At 56.4% G+C, this 20,535-nt stretch overlaps 2 protein-coding genes and 1 long non-coding RNA gene across 4 annotated transcripts; 2 read left to right on the top strand and 1 right to left on the bottom strand.

Moving 5' to 3' along the window:
• Window positions 1-57: 57 nt before the first annotated feature.
• POM121 (POM121 transmembrane nucleoporin) lies at window positions 58-12,917 on the top strand. The gene is made up of 13 exons (XM_059865615.1): window positions 58-343; window positions 417-620; window positions 886-1,047; window positions 3,175-3,255; window positions 3,515-3,686; window positions 4,620-4,711; window positions 5,460-5,530; window positions 6,227-6,351; window positions 6,743-6,845; window positions 7,068-7,238; window positions 7,558-9,294; window positions 10,149-10,277; window positions 10,488-12,917. The coding sequence occupies exons 1-13, from the start codon at window positions 96-98 to the stop codon at window positions 10,580-10,582; spliced, it is 3,390 nt and encodes a 1,129-aa protein (XP_059721598.1). The 5' UTR covers window positions 58-95; the 3' UTR covers window positions 10,583-12,917.
• A 236-nt stretch (window positions 12,918-13,153) lies between these two features.
• On the bottom strand, window positions 13,154-16,487 carry NSUN5 (NOP2/Sun RNA methyltransferase 5). Of its 2 annotated transcripts, none has more exons than XM_059865622.1 (10): window positions 16,328-16,487; window positions 16,086-16,208; window positions 15,764-15,938; window positions 15,578-15,686; window positions 15,181-15,319; window positions 14,706-14,821; window positions 14,211-14,434; window positions 13,926-14,130; window positions 13,702-13,854; window positions 13,154-13,590 (listed from the first exon to the last, which is right to left on the bottom strand). In XM_059865622.1, exons 1-10 carry the CDS (start codon window positions 16,418-16,420, stop codon window positions 13,485-13,487), a joined length of 1,443 nt encoding a protein of 480 aa, XP_059721605.1. In that variant the 5' UTR covers window positions 16,421-16,487; the 3' UTR covers window positions 13,154-13,484. The 2 variants fall into 2 exon arrangements, with proteins under 2 accessions (XP_059721605.1, XP_059721606.1); XM_059865623.1 differs by having other exon boundaries at window positions 14,211-14,389; window positions 16,328-16,486.
• A 1,024-nt stretch (window positions 16,488-17,511) lies between these two features.
• Window positions 17,512-18,882, top strand: LOC132337337 (uncharacterized). Its single transcript, XR_009489152.1, has 2 exons — window positions 17,512-18,259; window positions 18,334-18,882. It is a non-coding gene; the product is annotated as an uncharacterized LOC132337337 (long non-coding RNA).
• Window positions 18,883-20,535: the final 1,653 nt, after the last annotated feature.

Here is a 20,535-nt window from a genome sequence, read left to right as displayed (position 1 = left end):
AGAAGCTTCCGCCCTGCTGTTAAGCCCCGCCCGCCCACCTCCGCCCCGCCCCGCCCCGCCCCGCAGAGCACGCCGGGAGCGGCGGGCGCGCGGTGATGGCGGGCGCGGGGCCGGGCGGGGGGCGGGATGGGGCCGTGAGGGCCGCGCTGGCCGTGGCCGCTGCGCTGGCGCTCGCTTTGGCCTGGCTGCTGCTGCGGGGCGCGCTGCTGGGCGCGGCGGCGCTGGGTGCGGCGGGTGCCTGGTGTGCCATGCGGCCCGGCCCGCCCGCGCCGCCCCCGCCCGGCAAAGCCGCCGCCAACGGAGGCCTGGCCGCGAGGGCCGGGCCACGTCGCCCCCAGCCCGGGTAAGCAGGGGGTTGAGCGGGCGGGGAAGCCCCAGACCGCGTCGGAGGCGCTGACCGCCCTCTGCCCCGACAGGGTTGCGCGCTGCCGGCTGCAGGCCCCGCGCCGCCGGTACCCGCTGCCTGAGGCCCGCCCGGCTGTGCCGCTGTGCTTGCCCGCCGCCCGCTGGGAGGGCGGCTCTCCCCGCAGCACGCCTTGGGCCCGCCGTGCCGGGCCGCTCCGCAGCCCCGTCACCGTGAGAATCGCCCCGCCGGCCGTCGGCATCGCCCGGTCCCCGGCGTGAGTACGGGGGAGACCGGGACATACCTGGGGGAGCCCGGTTATCAGCCACGGTGGGGACCAGGACACACTGTGGGGAGCGCTCAGCCGTCTGTCCTGTGCCTGGAAGCAGCATCCCATCCTGAGTGCTACCATGTGGCTGTGGGGATGGTGCTTTCCAGACCTCTGGGAAAGGCTGCAGGGGAGAGCTGTGTCCTCCCTTCTGTGGGGAGATCAGACCGGGGACCCCAACCTTTCTCCCACCTCACTCTGCTCTGTTCCACAGTCTGGAACAGCTGGTCTCGCCTCTGGCCTTCCCAGCCACCAGTAGCCCTGACCCGTGTGCGAAGGAGACTGTGCTGAATGCCATCAGGGAGAGCAGGAAAAGGGCTGTGGAGGAGGAGGAGGAGGACCAGACTTTTGAGAATGACCAGGAGTGCAAAAGAAGGTAAAAAGGGAGCAGTTCTAGTTGCAGCCGGTGTGTTGGGAAGGTCACAAATGGGATTCGTTCTCCAGAGGTGACCAATGGGATGTGTCCCAGAGCATGCCAGGCCCCATGAGACCTGGAGTCAGGGCTGGAAATGTGCTGTGAGAAGTGAACTGCAGAGAGGAAGCACACCGCATCCATCACCCAGCCCTTGGTGCTGCATCTGAAAGTCCTACTTTGCTGTCAAAGGAAAGTGGTTTAGGTGTGGGTCCAGTGTGTTCCCCTGCCTGGCTGGGATGTGTTTTGGGAAGCCTAGGTGGGAACTGGTTCATCTCCTCACAGGGGTTTGAAGACTGAGAAAGCATGGTGGGAAATGTTGGTATCTGCTGTGGGCTCTACCCTTCCGTCAGCCCCAGGCTCCCAGGAGAGATGGAAGCATTGCTCTTTAAGAGCTCCAAGCGCTTCACTTGTGAGCTGATCTAGCAGAGGGAGGTGAAACAAGAGAGAAGATGAGACACTGTCTGCTGCTTTTGTTACTCAAGGTCAGCAACTTCCATCCCTGAGTTTGAAGGAGGGAGGGTGCTATGTTTTTGCCTGTGTCCATAGGAAGGACAAGGAGCAAGTCCTGACAGCCATGGTCTACCAGAGCCTTCCCAGCTACCAGCCACAGCACTGCCTTGCTATCCCACCCTCCTGCTTTTTCTAGAATCACAGGATGATTTGGGTTGGAAGGGACCTTAAAGGTCATCCAGTGCCACCCTCTATAAGAGGCAGGGACATGCTCCACTAGACCAGGGTGCTCCAATCCCTGTCCAGCCTGGCCTTGAACACTTCCAGGATTGAGGCAGCCACACTTTCTCTGGACAGCCTGTTCCAGGGCCTCATCACTGTCAGAGGGAAGAATGTATTCTGTATATCCAGCCTAAATTACCCTGCTTTCAATTTGAAGCCTTTCCCCCTTGTCCTATGACTGCACTTCTTGATGCAGTGTTTTTCCAGTTTTCTTGCAACCCCCTTCAGCCTGAAAGGCTGCTGGGAGCTCCATACAACCTTCTCTGCTTCAGGCTGAACAGCCCCTGATGTCTCAGCCTGTTTCCACAGGGAAGGTGCTCCAGTCCCCTTACCGAATTTGTAGCTCTTTTCTGGACTTGCTCTAGCAGTTGCCTTGTCCTTCCTAGTTGTGTCCATGGAGGCTCTTCCATCTGGGCTGCGATGGGGAGCTGAGGCAGTGCTTGGGCAGTGCCTGGGGCATTGTCCTGCACTGGGGCTACTGCTGGGGGTGGCCCAGGGAGCAGAGCAGGGTAAAGCAGGGCACACTGTCCTCTCCCAGCACTGAATTCCCATCTCTGAATGCTTGGCTCATTGGATCTGAGCCCTACAAGAGCCAATCAGGACAGCAAAATGGGTGCACAGACAAGATAAGCTCAGGGTATTCTTCTTTAAACTGTTTTTGTAATATGCCAGTACACAGCTCTGTCACAAAAGCCAATTTTGAAGGCGTTAACGTCTGGCAAGCACGAGGAATGGTTGTAGACAGAAAATTTCGTGTACTTGGTGGACAGAAAGGAGCTGTGTCAGCTGGAGAGTGTGGGACCACCTGTGCCTTGGAGTCAGCTTGCCCTGGGCTTGGGGGGAGCACCTGGCCAAGTGACCAAGTGACCGGGCTGTTCTACACCTCCAATTTCACTTTACAGCAGGGTGTCTTTTGTTATTTTGACACTTCATATCCTCATGAAATCATAGTGGGAAGAGGAATTCAGTTTTTGACTTAAACTGTCCAGGGCACTGGTTAGGAAGAGGCCAGAGGGGGGAGTTTCAGAGCTCGGGTCTGTTCAGAAAGACTGAGCAGCTCATTTCTAGAAGTATTTTGGCTTTTTTTTTTTTTTAATTATTTTTATTTTTATGTGGAACTATTGTGCCAAACAGGCAGCTGGAGGAGCTCCTGGTGTTTGGGGTGAGAGTCAATGAGGACAGGCCCACAGGGAGAGAAAATCTGCAGCAGGTTGTAGGTGGGGGAAAGCTCTGTCCTGAGTATTGGCTGCCAGGAAAAAAGCAAGATTTGCTCTCTCTCTGGGTGCTCAGCCTGCCTTTCCCCAGGTTGGGAGAGGCTTCCACACTGTCATAGGCTTTCATACTCTCTTCCCACAGGCGCCACGACAGCAGTGGAAGTGGGCAGTCAGCATTTGAGCCACTCATAGCCAATGGTGCCCCTGCTTCTCTTATACCCAAGTAAGTGCCCAACGGCCAAAAGCAGCTCTAGGATGGGAGGGAGCAAATGACTGTGGGATCTGGAAAAGGGAGCTTGAGTTTTGCTTGCAGAGCAAGAGAGACTGTATTTGTGCCTTCAGTCTGTCACCCTGTGACAGCAAGGCTGCGCTGCTGCTGAGAGTTGTTTCTAAGCAGGATTTCTTTCCTCCACCTGCCCTGCATGAAAAGGACTGATGGGCAGGAGCGGTGAGGAGCTCATCAAACCTTCATCCCCTTCCAGGCCAGGCTCTCTGAAGAGGGGCCTCATCTCACACTGCCCAGATGACTGCTCTAACAAGAGGTCTCGCACCTCCTCCGTGAGCTCCCTCAACAACACCTACGTCAGTGGGATCCCCAGCTCCATCCGCAATGCCATTGCCAGCTCCTACAGCTCCAGCCGGGGCCTCACACAGGTAGAGACGCTATCTTGACATTCTTTTGGGATCACCCGTGTAATTCCACCTGTGGGCTCGTGAGGAAACACTGGAGGTGTGGCAGGATGTCTGGACCTAGTGTGGCTCAGCCTGGCAGTCTCACCACCCCAGAGAGGAGGTGAGCTGTGGGCCATGGGCCAAGCAGCAATTATTTGTTTTTGGAGGAGTCCCAGGCTGAGCTGTACTGCTGGTTTTACACCAAACCAAGAACAAGACTGCTTTCTCCTCTCTCCTGCTTCTTGGTCAGTCTGCTAGACTGAATAGATCGAGGTGAAGGAAAAAAAATGGTTTTGCTGTGCTGACATCTTTTCAGCGGGAATCAGCTGTGTGGGAACCGTGTGTTCCTGTTTTGACCCAGGTCCCACCTGTTGATGGTGATGGAGCACTTCTTGTGGCCTGGCTGGGCTTGCAGGTGTGCCAGGGACAGATAGCCATGGCTACTGGAGCTTTGTCTGTGTGGGGAAAGGTTTGCTCCAGGTGGTGGGAGGGAGGGGTTTGCTGGTTCTGCGGAGAGTCTCAGCCTTGCATTGGGATCCATCTGCTTTGATCTCCTGGCAAAGATAGATGCTGCCTCCTGCCAGAGCAGCCCCACACATGAGGGTGTCTAAAGCAGTTGGGTGGCCTCTACCTGTGTCACACAAAGGCAGTGTACTCCCTCCCTGGGCTCAGCCAGGGCAGTAAAGGCCCTGGAGGCTGCTTGTTCCTTATGTGGGTTCAGCTTAGGGTGGCCAGATTTTGTGCTCCCTAAAATGTGGAGGGGAGTTTAAGTGGTGGTGAAGCAGGAGAAGCTCTGAGCTCATTGGACTCAACAACCATGGCCCTGGGCAATGGGGCTTATTGTGGGTGAGCAGGGGGTCTGTGCTCTCTGCCAGACCCATGTCAAGTTACTGCTGATATCTCTCTGCATTCCAGCTGTGGAAGAGAAGAGGTGTGAGTGTGTCCCCTCTGTCCAGCCCAGCGTCCTCCCGCCCCCAGACACCAGAGTGGCCTCTAAAGAAAGCCAGGTAATAAGCTGATGGCCAGCCAGCAAGAGAGCAGTCTTTCCCAGCCATCTTAGCCTGCAAGTCCCACTTTCCCCTGGAGCTGGGACAGTCCAGGCCCCTCTCCTACACATAATGATGTAGAGGCCCACTTGTGTCAATTGGCCTCCCTGTCACCTTGTCACGCTGTGGTGTGTCTAAGCTGTGTCACCCCTGGCCCACTCACAAGCAAGGTCAGAGATTTAAGGGCACAGTTTGCCACAGTAGTGATGGTGCCTGCTGGCATTGGCATGGCCTGGATTGCCAGATCACTGAGGAGAGACAGGCCCTGATTTTTGCCCTGTCAGAGTCAAATCCCAGGATCTGTATTTCAGTGCCTGCCTTGCTTAGAGCACAGCCTATGTTCTCCTCTTTTCCAAGTCAGAGGAGCCTGAGCTTATGTCAGAACCAAAACTGGTGCAACCATCTTAATGGGCCCAACCTTCAAGGGGCAGTGACTGCCATCTGAGACCCCCAGCTACCTTCCTGAGTACCCCCCAGCTACCTTCCTCATCTTGTGGACGGTGCACAGGCTCAGCCAAGCTGAGTCTGGAGGAGGAAGCAATTCCTCTGCCTGGAGTTGGGCAAAGCTTTTGCCTTGAGATATGTTTGCAGGAGGCAAATTAACACCAGGGATACTCCTGCAAGTCTTCAGCCTGTTCAGTCTCATCCTGCTCCCTGCAGACAGGGCTGGGCCCAGGGTTGACTGTAACTGTTCCTCCTGCTTACACAGGGAAGAGGAGTCACAGCGTTCCAGCACTTCCACCCCAGTGAAATCAGACAAGGAGCTGCAGACAGAGAAAGGTAAGTGTAGGTGTGCCCCAACACTGCACCCAGGTCACCAGTGTAAGCAAGAAAACAGGACAGGAGGCAGCTGAGGTCTGCAGTGGGATTGGCTTGAGGGGTCACCTGGAAACTTGACATGTGCTGGTCCCAAGGCAGTGGTACTTCCGCTGCCCTCAGTGACTGCCCAGTGGGATTTCCAAGTGATAAGGGGGTGCTGACAGTGTTAGGGTGCTAGCAGATGCCTGGGAGTTGGCTTGCAAGGGGGAGCTCCAGCTCCCAACGCAGCATGGGTCAGGTGTCAGCCTTGATCCACAACCTTCAGTGGGATGGGTAGCACTCTGACCATATTCCAGTCTGAGCTTATTCCAATGCTTCTTCAGCTAAAACAGAGGAAATCCTCTGTGCCCATGGCAGATGAGCCCCATAATACAGTGCCAGCTGTGGCACGTGATTTGGGTAAGGCAGCGTGTTGACACAATCCATGGAGCTAGGAAGGGGCCACTGCCCACAGAGCCCCACCAGCCTCATGTCACAGACCTCCTGGATGTGAAGCTGCTCTTCGGGGTATCACAAACTTGTCCTCAGCTTCAAACTGTGCCCCTGGCCCTGCCCTCTGAGCGGGGCCACCCAGAGTGGGGTCAGAAGGGACAGACCCATCACTACAACCAAACACTTCTCTGCCCAGAGCTCGGCCTGACTTGTCTCCTTCTATAGTTGTGGAGTCACCAGTGTGGAAGAAGCAGAATTCCCTGAGCCCACCATCTGCTTCGGGGAGCAGTGGGAAGCGCAAACGGAAGATCCTGTTGCTGTCGTCTTTCCGTGGGGATCAGCTGGTGCTGGTATGTTGCTGTCTCACAGCCCTTTTGGTCCCACTCTGGCAATAGAATGTGCTCACTGCAATTTCTGCAGGGCTGGGGGCACACTGACCTGCCTGCCCTCAGGAAGGAGGCCCCGTCCTTGGTCGAGTGGGAAGTGACGCTCTCCCCAGCCCCAGTGTCTGGTGGGCTGTGCGTGGTTGTGCTGCCTGCTGCCGGACCAGGTAATGGCCTGGGGAATGCCTGCCGTGCCCTCAGTGCCACGCCGGGGCCCACCAGTGCCGGGGACCCAAGCAGCTGCGGCAGGACCACCTGCTTCACAGGGCTCACCACAGACAGTCGCCAGCACACCTTCAGAGAGGCTCTGCCCGCTTCCCTGGGAGGGAGCTAAGCTGCTGCTGCTCTCTCTTGGCAGCCCCCGCCACCTCAGCTGGGCTACTCCGTCACCTCAGAGGACCTGGATGCAGAGAAGAAGGCAGTGCTGCAGTGGTTCAACAGTGTCTTGGAGGATAAGGCTGGTAAGGATGGGCTGGAAATGTGGAGGAGTAGGAGCAAGCTCGGGTCTGGGGGTGCTCTTGATGCCTTCCAGCTGAAGAGATCTCATGCTTTGTGGTGCTGGGTGAGGTTGCCAAGGGCTGTAGGGTGTAGGTGCAGTTCCCCTGCCTGCTGGGAACCTCTGCTGAGGGTTTGTTCCAGTTTGAGCCAGTTGTGGATCCTGATATCTTGCTGTTTCCCTGTAGATGCAGTCCCCAGCACCACTGCAGAAATGATGCCTGTGTCCAAGCCGCCGGCGTTTGTTGTGACCTCCCCTGGGCCTATTCCTGCCTCCACAGCTCCTGCCCCAACCGGCTCCTCACTTCTGGACAGTCTGAAGAAGATGCAGAGCAGCCAGGCTGTATCCACAACACCAGGTGAGGAGGAGAGTTGGCACAGTGGAATGCCAGCAGAGTCAGGCAGGTGCAGCAGGAACTCGTAATTGTCTCTGCATGAGGCAGCTGACAAAAACCCTCTGTTCAAATGCTCTGCTGGCAGCAGAACTATCATTCACGGCTTGAGGGGACACCTTTGCAGACGCTGAGCCCCTGGTTCTGCTGGAGGCTATGATAACCGTGGAGGGCTAGGTGTGATGGGAGCTCCAGGAGCCTTTGCAGCCATGGGTCAGTACCTGGCAGAAGGGTGGGCTTCTGAAGGTGTCCCCTTGTCCGTAAATAAGCTCTTTCCCCTTTCCAGACTCCACTGGAACTCTGTCAGCATCCCAACCACCTCCATCAGCTGCACAGCCACCTGCTCCTGCTGTGTCATTGGAGTCAAGCTCTCTTCCTGCCATCTCTGCTGATGCCAAGCCTGTGCCTGTATTGAGCACACCTTCCCCCATTGTCCCCCCTGCCCTGGTGGTGCAATCCCCCAGCAGCCTGGCCCCTCCTGTGTTCACTGAGCTGGGCCAGACCCCCAGCAAGCCTCCCTCCTTCCCAAAGCCAAGCATCCTGTTTGGGATGCTGAACACCCCGCCAGCCAGCCGGCCAGCAGTGTCTGCGGCCGCTACTGTGCCCACCACGGCCACTGCTACACCCACTGCATCCACTGCTGTGCCCATCCCACCTACTACCATGTCCACCACAGCCCCCATCTTCAAACCCATCTTCGGTGCTGCGCTGAAGAGTGAGAACACAGCATTCTGCACGGCTGTCACTTCCACCACAGCCACCATGCCTGTAAGCTCAGACCCTGCCTCAACGTCCTCCACATCCTCCATATTCAAGCCCATCTTTGGCAGCATCACTGCAGCTTCATCTCCAGCAAAAGTTTCTCCTTTTGCCTTCAAACCTGCCACACAGCCAGCCTCAGAGCCAACAACTGCCTCCACAGCTACTCTGGCAGGAATCACAGGTCTTCCCAACGTCATCTTCACCACTGCAGCTACAACTGCCACCACCCAGAGTTCCTCCACAGATGCCACTATTAAACCTGTCTTCAGCTTTGGATTGAACCCACCTGCTTCCACTGGCCCTGCTGCCAGTGTGACTGTCACTGCTGCCACCTCCACCAGCACAACAAAGCCCTTCCTGTTTGGAGGCCTCTCCAGCTCTGCTCCCAGCACAGAAACCAGCTTTGCCCCCTCAGGGCCTGTGTTCCAGTTTGGGAAGCCACCTCCAGCTGCAGTCACTGCCACCACCAGTGTCCCAGGAGGCCCTGCCTTTGGCCAGGTACCTTCAAACTCAACAGTTGCTGCCACCACCATGGGCTTTAGCATATTTGGGAGCACTACACTGACCACCTCTGCCCCAACCACCACAGCTCAAGCGCCACTGACATTCAGCTCCTCCGTTTCAGCTTTTGGCAGCTTTTCAGCCAGCGCAAAGCCACCGCCACCATACCCTGGCACTGGGAGCCAGCTCAGCTTCAGCACTGGGGCTGCTGAGAGCCAGGTGCCCACCAGCAGGCCTGCTGCTGGCCCCATCAGCTTCACTTCCCCGTTCAGTTTCGGAGCCTCTCCGGCACAGTCAGTAGCTCAGCCAGCATTTGGCAGTGGTGCCCAGCCAGCCTTTGGCACAGCCAGTGCCCAGGGCTCCTTTGGCACCAGCAGCACCCAGGCAGCATTTGGGACCACCAGCTCGGTGTTCTCTTTCGGAACCACCACCTCCACCACATCCAGCTTTGGTGCCACCACCCAGACCACAAGCAGCAGCACCGGTGCCACTGTCTTTGGCACCACCCCTTCTCCATTCACTTTTGGGGCCAGCACCCAGCCGGGCCCCTCCACCAGCGCCTTTGGGATGGGTACGCCGGGCCTCAGCAGTGGGTCCCCAGCTGTGGCCTTCAGCTTTGGGGCTGGGCAGAGCGGGGCAGCCCCAGCAGCAACGCCCTTTGGCTCATCTCTGCCGCAGAGTGTACTGGGAGCGCAGGGCCAGAGCACACCCTTTGCCTTCACCATGACCAGCACTCCCAACAGCAAGCCTGCCTTTGGAGGTGAGTCATTATGAAATCATGGAATGGGTCATGTTGGAAGGGACCTTTAAGATAATGTTGATCCACCCCCCCTGCCATGGGCACAGACACCTTCCACTAGACCAGATTGCTGAGGGCCCTGTCTAACATGGCCTTGAACATTTCCAGGATGAGATGGGAGCAGACAGGCCATCTTAAGGGTCTAGAGTTGGGCAGGAATATTCCTGATAGACCTTGCCAAGGCTCCCAGGGTCAACAGCCCTGGTGAGGCCAGTGCTCCTGCTATGCAGAGCCTTGCTGTACTGTACAAAGGGAAGGCACTCCCATCACTCCCGGTAAGGATCCTGCCCCTCTGCAGAGGGGAATCCCTAAACTCTGCTCATTGGCCCCTCTGAAGGCACCAGCTCCCCGACTTTGCCCATCCAAGTATCCTGCAGGAGCCGAGGTCTTCTGAGTCCTTAAGAACCACCTGGAACACCTTAGTGAGCTGGAATGCTGCCAACCAGCAACTGCCATTACTTCATGCTTTCTCTCAGGGTTTCCCTAACACTTGAGATCCTCGCTGGATATTTCCCAGCTCCCAAGGAACTGAAACCCACACAGTGAGCAATTCCTTGATCTAGCAAGGCCAAGGTCTTTGTTCCTCCCTGACAAATCCTTCTATGCAGCCCTGCTGTTCAGAGAGCCCAGGGATTATCTGGAGAGTGTAGCTTTAGCATTAAAAGGGCTTTTCAGGAGCAGAGGCTGGTTCTGGGGGATGGATTCTGGTGCTTTGGACCCCAGAGAACATCCTGTGCCTCCTCTGGGTGCCACCGGCTCCCAAAGGCTCTTTCTCCTTTGTCAACCCTGGCTCACAGTGACCTGTTGCTTTCCAGGAGCTCCAGTGCCCACCTTTGGGCAGGGCACACCTGTCCCTGGAGCCGTGGGCAGTGGAAGCAGCACCCTTTCCTTCAGGACACCCAGCACTCCTGCCTCAAGCTTTGGAGGAGTCAGCACTTCCTTTGGTAAGGAGGGAGTTGGTACTCCAGCCTTGTGGAGCTCATGGGTCATGGTGTCCCCTTAGGCTGGGGACAGTGGTAGGGCCAGGTGTTCTCTGGGAGATGGCTCAGGTAGTACATGCTGGACTCTTGGGGATGCCAAGCTTTCTGTTCCTCCCAGGGTGAGAATTGCACTGATCCCAAAGCTAGCAACCTGAGCAACCTTTCTGCTTCCAGGTTCATCCACTCCCACCTTCTCCATCGGGGCAGGAACCAAGATGGGTACTCGCCAACGACTGCAGGCACGGAGGCAGCACACCCGCAAAAAGTAACCCTAGTGCTGCTGGGGTCCACTGGCTCACGTGTAGGGGGCTCTGGACTGGAGCTGTCCCTATGGTGGGACCAGGCCCCATCCCTGACATCCACTGGATATACCATGCTGGGACAGGATAAGCCAAACTTTTGTTACTTGAACAGTTCCAGAGCCAAGACTGGACAAATCTCTGTACATATCCACAATGTTCTTTCCCTCAATTTATTTTGCCTTGTTTAATAATGTGTACATTTCTCCCCATTTGCTTTTTCTAGCTGTTTCCATGCCCCTCCCCAGCCCTCAGCCAGCCCCAAGGCCATGTCCCGCTCAGAGCTTGGCTGGTGACATGCTGTGGTTTGGTTCCGAGTTGCTGTCAGACACCATCTTCACCAGGTCCCAAAATCTTTCCCATTGTTCATCCCATGGCCTGGTGAACATGGTCCTATGCCTGCAGCCAGGGTGGGTTCCAGCCTGGGTTTGTTTCGGTGCCACAGGTGACTGGCATGGGTGTGGCTGGGTGCCACCCTTGGGACCTAATGTCCTGCTACCTCCAGCTGAGGACATGGCATAGCCTGGGACCTGGGCTGGAGGCATGGGGTGAGGATGGGGGTCCCCCCACCCCTCTCCCATCTCTGCTGCTCCGCTGCTCCATGGGGCTGTGGGCTGCCCCCAACCTCCTCCCCAGTTCTGCTTTATCCGTGCTCCTGTTCCTGCACTCACTGAATCGAGTTTGGAGGAAGAGCTAAACCGTGTGCGTGGCGGCATGTTGGTTATGCCGGATTTGCTGTTTGGAGTTTCTTTTTCAGGGGCACCAGTCCTTGGGGGAAGACGTGTCCCGGCTAATTGGGTGTTGACAGTAGCATCACTGCGTGGCTGCTCGTGCTGGGGAGTTGTCCCTTCTATGTTGTGACTAAAAGGCAGCTAGGACAGGGGATTCCAACCATGGCAGTCTCCCTACTCCCTTCTCCTCTCTCCTTCCCCTCTCTTCGTACTTCAGGGGGCTCTGGAATTGCTCACAGAAGGAGTCCAGAGCAGATACATTCTCCCCTCCATCCCAAATTCAAGTTGTTTTTCATTTTTCAGCTCATTTCCAACCCAGTGGGTTTTACTAGCTCCTAGGACCTGTGGTGCTGCCTCCCCTGTCCTCATCCAGCTAGGAGTGGGATTCCCACCCTTCGCTGCCTTGGAGCTTCTGTGGGAAGACTGCCAGAGCTGGGGGTCACCAAATAGCCACCCCCTGCCCTGTCCCTGGTGAGGGATGGGCACTCCATTCCCAGGAGTGCTTTGCTGCCGGGTTTTTACTCTCCGAGCCGTGTGAGTGTGTGTGTTTGCTGGGGTCTAAATTTAAAAAAAAAAAAAAAAAAGGAAAAAAAAACCAAAAAAATCACAAATATTTAAACATTTTTTAAAAAAAATTAAAATTTATTTTTGTATTTAAGCTAAATTGCCTTCAAATTCCTTCAAGCTTGGTTCAGTGAAGTTGCCTACCCCGCAGCCATTAGTGTTTAGCTATTCCCACCCTCGCTGTGCCTGTGGGAATGCACTGTGCTGGGAAAGGCAGCTGCATCCTGCAGGCTCTGCCATGCTCCCCCCGCTGTTCATCATCCCCTTCCTTTTAAATGTGATGTATGTGGATGTGACTAAACTTTTTTTTTTGTTTTTTTAAAGTTTTTAATTATTTCTCTGAGGATGGGGGGAGCAGGAGCTCTCATGTTATGGTGCTGAATGCCAGGGTCAAGACATCTCTCCCAGCAAAAAGGGCAGGTGATGGGTTCTATGTGGCACAGAGGGGAAACAGCCCTGTAGTAAGGGGAGATAAAGGACCTCCAGGTGCTGGTGGGAATGTTCTGGCCATCACCCACCAGCATGGCTGTGGATACAGTGGGCCAAGAGCAGCCAGGCTGGGAAAATGTGTTCTTGGGGTTGGAGGAAGCAGAGGGAAAGGCGCTAGTGCCTGCCATGACTGATCTTGGGTGTCCTTCCCTCTGCCCCAGTTAGGATCCTGGGCCAGAAGAGCACCTGCTCCCCATCCTTGAGGTGCCAGGGTTTGGCCGGGTCAGCTCTGAGAAGATGGGGATGAGCTGGGACAAGGTTGAGGGCACCCTGGCTCTGGGTCTTGCCCCCAAAAGTAGCTGCCACATGTAGTCCCACACACCTGCAAGGAGCCAGGCTGTCCCTTCCCTGCCACACAGGCCCTGCTGGGAGAGTCCCTTGTGTCTGGGGAGAGGCTGGGTTTTAACTGACTGAAGACTTGGATCATTCCTGTTGTGGCTGATGAGGATTTTAGTGTGAATGTGCAATTTTTGTTTCCTTGCTTCTTATGTCTCCGGTTTAAAATAAAATGACTGTGTTCACTTGGCTGTGCCCATGTGTGTTTCCTGGGACTCAGATTCCCAGGGCAGGGTGGTGCTAGTGGGGTGTAGGTGCAGCACCCTCTGGCTCATGTGTCCTTGCTCCCCCAGTTCAAATAGAGGGACAGGATTATGATGATGATGATTATTATTATTATTTCACCTTTTTTCCCCCACTATGCCTCTACTTTGAGCAGTGGCAGTTTCAGGGTAGGACTACACAAACACACAGGAAAAAAAACAGTGGAGAAAAACTTTTAATCTGCTTTATCCCTACAGTGATTTTTTTTTTTTTTTTGGGAGGGAACGTGATGAACTACCCTTAATCCAGCTGGAGGACCCCAGCCCTGCAGGGTGCAGAGTGGGGATTGCCTTGGGAGCAAACCTGGGGTGAGGGTTGGCTGCAAGGGGCAGCCCTGGGTGAGCGGTTGCCCCTTCCCAGCACCAGGTTGGTCCCAGCATTGGCACTCAGTCCCCAGTGTTACACAGCACATAGCTTGACTTGTGTTCAGGCCAGTATGTGCTCCCCACAGCCCCAGCTGTGCAGGGGTTTGTCCAGAAAATGGTGTTTCACTCTTTCACCCGCTGCTTTTTCTTTTTCCTCTTCTTGAGAGCTGCTCCTGGCTCTGCTCCCTTTCCTGGCTGTGGGTTCTCCTTGGCTGCTGCAGGCAGGGAGCTGTGGACAAGAGCAAACGGCCTGAGCCACAAATAACCCCTCACACCCTCCCTGAGGTGCCCAAAGCACTGACCTTGGCCAGCTGGAGTCCCCCACAGCCCCCCCCCTCACCTTGGGTCAGCAGCCCCTTCCCTGCACCGCTCCAGCACAGCCACGAAGAAGCCATGGGTGAGGGTCTCTTCAGGGGAAGCACGGAGGCAGCTCTCTGCTCCAGAGAAGGCTGCAAGTCCTCGGCAAGACCAGGATGGGAAGGCAGTCACCAGCCTGTGGCATGGAAAGGGGGTCAATACCAAACCCTGCCCTACAGCCCCCCAGGTTCCCTGAGCCAGACCCACCTGAAGGCCGAGCCCCACTCCTGCAGTACAGCCTGCACCACATCCTCGTTCTCTTCCTGGTGTAGGGAGCAGGTGGAGTAGACAAGGCGCCGGACAGCTGGAAAGCTCAGGGCATGGCTGAGGATGCGGCGCTGGAAGCCAGCCAGTGCCTGCAAGCGTTCAGCATTCGGGGCCGCCTCCTCCCCTGGCCCCCGTGTCACCATCCCTGCGGACAGGAGCTGTCACCTGGGGTTTTGCACACCCACAGCCCAGTTCCAGGTGAGCAGCTGGAGCCCCACACGTTACCTGAGCCACTGCAGGATGGGTCAAGAAGGATGTGGGTTACCCTGCTGTATTTGGGGTCTCTGGGGTCCACAGTCAGAAAGTCTTGCTGGACCAGCTGGCAGCCAGTGACCCCTGCCCGTGTCAGCAATGTGTTCATGGTGGCCATGCGCTTGGCGTCCACATCAAAGGCAAAGATCTGTCTGAAGGCAGAGCCGAGAGCCCAAGACAAGCCGTGAACTGACCACCTGGCCCCCAGGAACACTCAAATACTGAGCAGGCAGACCTTGAGAGCAGCCTCCCCTCTGGCAGGGTTATGAAATGTGCCCAGGGCTGGGGGCTGGGAGTGAACCCCTGTGTGAGGTCATGTCCCCTCAGGTCCTTCCAGTGGCCCAGAAGAGACCAGCTCATCTGAGTTGGTGACAGGATGTAGCTCCTCCTGCCACCTTCTTGTGGGCTCAGGGGGACCAGGGCCACCTCCTCCATTCCCTCCACCCCTGCACACAACCCTGCCCTTACCCCTTGTTCTTCAGGATGGCAGCTAGGTGGCTTGTCTTGTTTCCAGGGGCGGCGCAGGCATCGATGACATGGGAGCCAGCAACAGGGCCAAGGAGGAAAGCAGGGAGGCAGCTGGCCTGCAAGAGGACAAAGACCGTCAGGGGGTGGGCAGAAACACCTGGCCCCTCCTCAGGCATGGCTGATGCTGTGGGGTCACAAGGACCACCATGACACAGGGTCAAGGCCACCACCACGCTCCACTAAAAGCCTTGCCCAACCCATAGGCCCCTGCTCCTCCCAACTCCCACAGGGATTTTATACCCCAGAATTTCAACCTGAACCTTCAAAGAACGGAAGCAAAGCCCCAGGAGAGTCCCACAGTTTCTGTTTTGATTTAAATGCTGCAGCAAGCTGAGCCATTGTGGAAGGAGCTCATCCTTCATTCCCATCAGTAGTTTTCCTGCCCCTGTAACTTTCTGCTCCCCAGTTCCCCCACCTTGTCCTGCAAAATTATTTGTCCTGTAGTATACAGCAGGTTGTCATGGAGGTCTGTCTGTGAAGGGAAAACCAACAGTTCCGGAAGATGCGGATCCAACAAGAATTTTTTTCCAGAAAGGGCCTTCAGCTCCTCCACACTGTCCACAAGACACATGGAACATGAATACAAAGTCCCAATCCCAATGCTCACAGCAGAGCCCAGGCTGAGAAATCCCTTCATCCCACAGTTCTCCTCCAGCTCCAGGTAGCACCCAGACAGGCAACATCTAAGAGTAGGGAGTGATAGAGACCCCAACCCAACCCCTCTGAGCACCAAGTTCAGCAACCCTTCAACTCACCAGACCCCATCCCACTTGCTGACATTCTGGGAAAGGTGGGATAGCAGAAATACTCACCTGGCTGCCTTGCCCAGATAGGCATATCCCTGGCGCTTGAAGAACTCGATCACATCGTCCACACAAGTCTTCAGGGTGTTGACCCGGATGTAGCGTGGGACCTGGGAGGCTGAAGGGGCCGGACAGGTCAGACACAGACCCCACTGCTCCCAACACAGGGTGCCCACCCAGCCCGAGCTCACTCACCTGCGGCGCTTACTGACTTCTCCGGGGCCAGCAGGTCCTCGTTGCGGCTCACCTTGCGCCGCACCTTCATGCGGGCCAGCTCGGCCTCCAGCCGTGCCCGGTGCCGCCGGGCCAGGGCCTTCCACCGGCCCCCGCACTTCAGCCCCTTGCCGAAGAGCAGGTCATACACCAAGACCTGCGGGGAGGGGACGAGCTGAGCCTGGTCCCGCCGCCCCAGGCAACCGCGGCTCCGGGACACCGCGGCCCGGGGATTCTGCGAATCCGGGACAGCCTGGCTCCGGGACATGGTCCCACGGCCCAGGGATTCCGCGGATGGCTGTACCTTCGCCAGCTGCGGCCCCAGCTTCTTCTCGGCCTGCAGCAGCGCGGCTCTATCCAGCAGCTTCTCCAGCACGGAGGCGTAGCGGAGGGTCTCGGACACCAGCGCGTACAGCTGCCGGACATGCTGCGGAGCAGTCAGCAATGAGCGCTACCCGGGCCCACGCCGGGCTTCGGGGCTCCCTCCGCCCTCCCGGGTGCGACTTTCCCCCGGCCGCCCCGCACCCCCTTTCCCTCCGGGCGCACCGGGAAGCCGCTGTTGTACACGAGGCTCTTGAGGCCGCCCTCGCCGCGCTCCAGCCCCGCCAGCACCGCGGCCGCCGCGCTGTACAGCGCCATGTGCGCCCTGCGCCGCTTCCGCCGGGGCCTCCGGGGCCGCAGGGGGCGAGCGCGGCCCCGCTCCGGGCTCGGTGCCCGGGGCAGAGCGGGCAGAGAGCGCGGAGTGGGCACCGTGCGGGCGCTGCTAGGCGGGCAGCGCCGGCGGAAGGGCCGGGCTCACCCCGGCTACACCGTCATCGCAATGACCCCGGCCAACCCAGTCACCCCGGTCACCCTGGTTACCCTGGTGATCCCAGCCACCTTGTCCACCCTGGCCACGACGACCACCCCATCATCACAATTACCTTGGCCACTCTGGTCGCCCCGGCCAGCCAATGATCCTGGTCACCCCCATCATCCTGGCCACCCCATCATCAGTGATTTTGGCCAGCCCAGTGACACCAGTGACCCCCGTCACCCTGTTCATCCTGGTGATCCCAGCTACCCTGACCATCCAATCACCCTGACCATCCTGGTTACCTCGGCCATCCCAGCCACCTCTACCATCCCAGTGACCTTGGTCACCAGCCCCAGACACCCCATCCGGTCCCTGCGTGTGGAAGCACACTGACATTACTACTGATTGTTAGACCCTGTGGTACCCTGTGGGTGATGGGTTGGTGGGGATTTGCTGCAGACTTTGGTGGTGTTCATGCTGCACTCAAACAGAGCAAAGAATGCCCAGCCCTGGAAAGAGGGGTCTGCTCCAGGAAAAGGATTTGCTCTGAGAAAGACAGATCTGCTCCGGGAAGCTCAGAGCTGTGTACAGAGGGTAAAGGATACCCCAGAACAGTCACCATAAGGCAGTATCCCAGCAGCCTGGACATGGCTTTGCAACTGTCCCCGAACCATCTGGTGTGATGGATCAGTCACTCCAGCACGACCAGCTCCAGGGACACCTGGATCCAGGAACAGGCGAGAGCTGCTTTGCAGGGTCTGAAGGGTTAGCAGTGGGTACTGGGGATCAGTCATCTTGTACCTGAACAATCAAAGAGTGTAAGAATCTCATTCTAGTGACAGGATCTGGGGGAATGGCTCGAACTCTGTCACTGTCAGGGAAGGTTTAGTTTGGTTTCAGAAAATGGTTCTTCCTCCAGAGGGTGCTGGGGCACTGAACGGCTCCCCAGGGAATGCTCATATCCCCAGGCTGCCAGAGCTCCAGCAGCATTTGTTCAACAGTCTCAGGCACAAGGTGGGATTGTTGGGGTGTCTGTGCAGGGCCAGGAGTTGGACTCGATGATCCCTGTAGGTCCCTTCCAACTCGGGATATTCCATAATTCTACAATACTTGAACCTGTGGAAAGGCACATTCTGGAGCCCATGTTTGGCAGGGATGCAGGAACAAACATTTACCTTGGTGGTGGTATTTTATTCCCTGGCTTCTGATTGGCACAGGCTGGTTGTGCATTTTGGTGACAGGCCCAAGGAGTGGGTCCCTGGTGACCCTTTGCAGTTTGCAGGAGCCACTGCTGGGCTGTGTGCAGGGTGACTGAGCCCTTCAGGTGCCTTGCTCTCCTCAGCCCACGGCCCTGGGCAGTGTCCCTCCCTAGCAGACTGAGCACACAGTCCCCCATGCCAGCTCACAGCCCTGGGCAGCTGGAAAGACCAGGATTGACCTGATGCCTGCACAAAGGTCTTCAGCTGCTTTTTGTGCTCCCATTTCCCTCTTCAGCTGCCTCTCACCATGGCTGCCTGCTTGGCTCTGGCTGTGCTGTTCTCTCAGAGAGGGTCCCTGTGTCAGCCAGCAACCAACTCATCTGCCTCAAACTCTCTTTGGAAGGATGGGCCACAAAGACTCTGAACACTCACTGTTTACCCGCTTCAGGCATACAGACCTTTCCTGTGGGGACATCCTGGCAGGTAAGCTGTGTTTCAGTGTGGTAGACTGGGGATGGGGGTGCAGAGGTTAAGGCTGACATTTTATGCCCTTACAGGAAAGGACTCTCCTGTACTGATGGAGTTTGTTGTGCAGCACCACGGTTTCCACAGGAGGACAACTCTGCCACAGCCATAACTGAGATAAGTTGAGAGAGCTGAGGCTGTTCAGTCTGGAAAAGAGAAAGTTTCAGTATCTGAAGGGGGCTACGAGGAAGCTCAGGAACTGAACTTTTCATCAGGAACTGGATAGATGTGGAGGCTTGGCTGCAGAAGAAAGGACATGGACTTTTGCAGGGGGTGCATAACCCAGGCCTGAAGCTAGCAGATAGTCCTTGAATTGCCCTTGGACACGAGATAAGAGGAAGTTGGCTGGTTACACCATGATAGCAGGATGTGCCAGCAGGATATCTGTAAACCGCAAGGCAGAAATATTGCAGAAGTAAGCAGGAGTGTGAACAGCTGGCTTGTAGCAATCATAACACTAGTTAGGGTGCGTGAACAGCCACTTGTAACCAATAATATGTAAGCCTAAGCCGCGTGAACAGTCGACAATGGTATATAAGAGCATGCCAATTAGCAATAAAGGGAACAAGATGTATACCTCATATTGATCTGCTTCTTGATTCCAGGCCCCTTTTTCCCAACAGATAGATCAGGGGGAAATGCATTCAAATTGAAAAAGAGGAAATTTAAGTTAGATAAATGGAAGAGATTTTTCCCTGTGAGGGTGAAAAGGCCTTGGCACAGGTTGCCCAGAGAAGCTGGGGCTGGTCCATCCCTGGAAGTGTCCAAGGCCAGGTTCGCTGGAGCTTGAAGCAGCCTGGTCTAGTGAAAGATGACCCTGCCCATGAAAGGGGGGTGGAATGAGATTATCTTTAAGATCCCTTCCAAGCTGAAGCATTCCATGATTCTATACCTGTGCGTCTGTGAGGTGTGTTGGGCAAGACTCTGAGGTGGGCTCTGCCCTCACGGGCCAGCACAATGCTGGGTGCCAGGGGACTGCAGGCACTTGGCAGCACACGGGGCACAGGAGCTGCCCCTCCAGCACCCTAGGGAGGGACAGCATGCAGGGCTGACAGGTCAAGTGCCCACACTGAACCATCAGTGCTTGAACACCTCCAGGCAGATGGGACAGAGCAGCTGCTTCTCGAGCTTGTCGATGCTCGTCTTCTGAGCCATGCTGCCACCTTCCCACACAGATATGGGCTGGGAAACACTGGTGGGAGATCAGTCCTGTTCTAAGAACGAGATCAGCAGCACAGACAGTTGTAAACCCATCCTTAAAACTCCAAACAAAGTCTCAGATGGTGATTTTAACCCGTTATGGTTTTGTGGCTACACCTGGCCCACACTTGGCCATGTGTCCTGGGTCTGCCCAAGGTGTCAACAGTCACCCTTAAGCTGTTCCCACCTTGGCCCAGGCAGGGATGTCAGATTGCAGTGGAGTCCTGCCTGTGTGCCAGAGCTCAGACACAGCCAGGAGGGATTTTCCGCTGAAAAATCCTAGTTTTGACCCTTTATGAATTCCCACGGATCTCTTCGGCGTTATCTCAGCCCATGGACATCCTCAGAAAGACTGGCATCACTCAAGTGATACATCTAAGAAGCAGAAGGAAAACATGAAAAGCACATTTATCTTGGAGAGGGGGGGTTGGATTTGGGAAGCTGAGGCACAGCTCACCCCATTGAAACTTGTTTCCATGTTCCATGCTCTGCCCCAAAAGATGTGAGCTGAAATCCCAGCCTCTCCCATCAGCCCCAGGGAGCACAGGGCAATGTGTTTCCAAGCTGTAAGGCTCAGGCAGCACTGTCTTCCCTGCTGTTTGCAGCTGGGACAGAATTGCCAGACTCCTAGCAAGTCAAATGTGGCCTTGAAACTGAAGAAAATGAACCTGAAGTCAGGAATTTGGTTGGTTCCCCAGGGAAAGGGGAGGCTGGGACCTGAGCTGGGCTGGTGTCACCATTGCTGTGGGTTGAACCGAGGGAAGCTCAAGTGTCCATCAGATATCCCAGGAACACAAGCAGAGGGACTAGCCTCAGTGTTCACAGAGAATTACCTCCCAGAGACCCAAATAATACCCAAGCACTGAGGTGGCCTGCATGGGTTTCTCCAGCTCCACTTCTCCCAGGGCATAGACCTGAGGGATTTCCTCAACTTCTCCTGGCCAAGCTGATGGGACCCAGTCACACAAGGCAGCTCCTCCTCAGGATGGGGACTCCAGTGGCTCCCTTCTTGCAGCCTCAGCCACTTTGGGATG

The sequence above is a fragment of the Haemorhous mexicanus genome, chromosome 22 (genome assembly GCF_027477595.1).
Source record: "Haemorhous mexicanus isolate bHaeMex1 chromosome 22, bHaeMex1.pri, whole genome shotgun sequence".
NCBI classification, from domain to species: Eukaryota; Metazoa; Chordata; class Aves; order Passeriformes; family Fringillidae; genus Haemorhous; species Haemorhous mexicanus.
The sequence above is the reverse complement of the archived record's forward strand: the minus strand, read 5'-3'. Positions and strand labels throughout refer to the sequence as shown.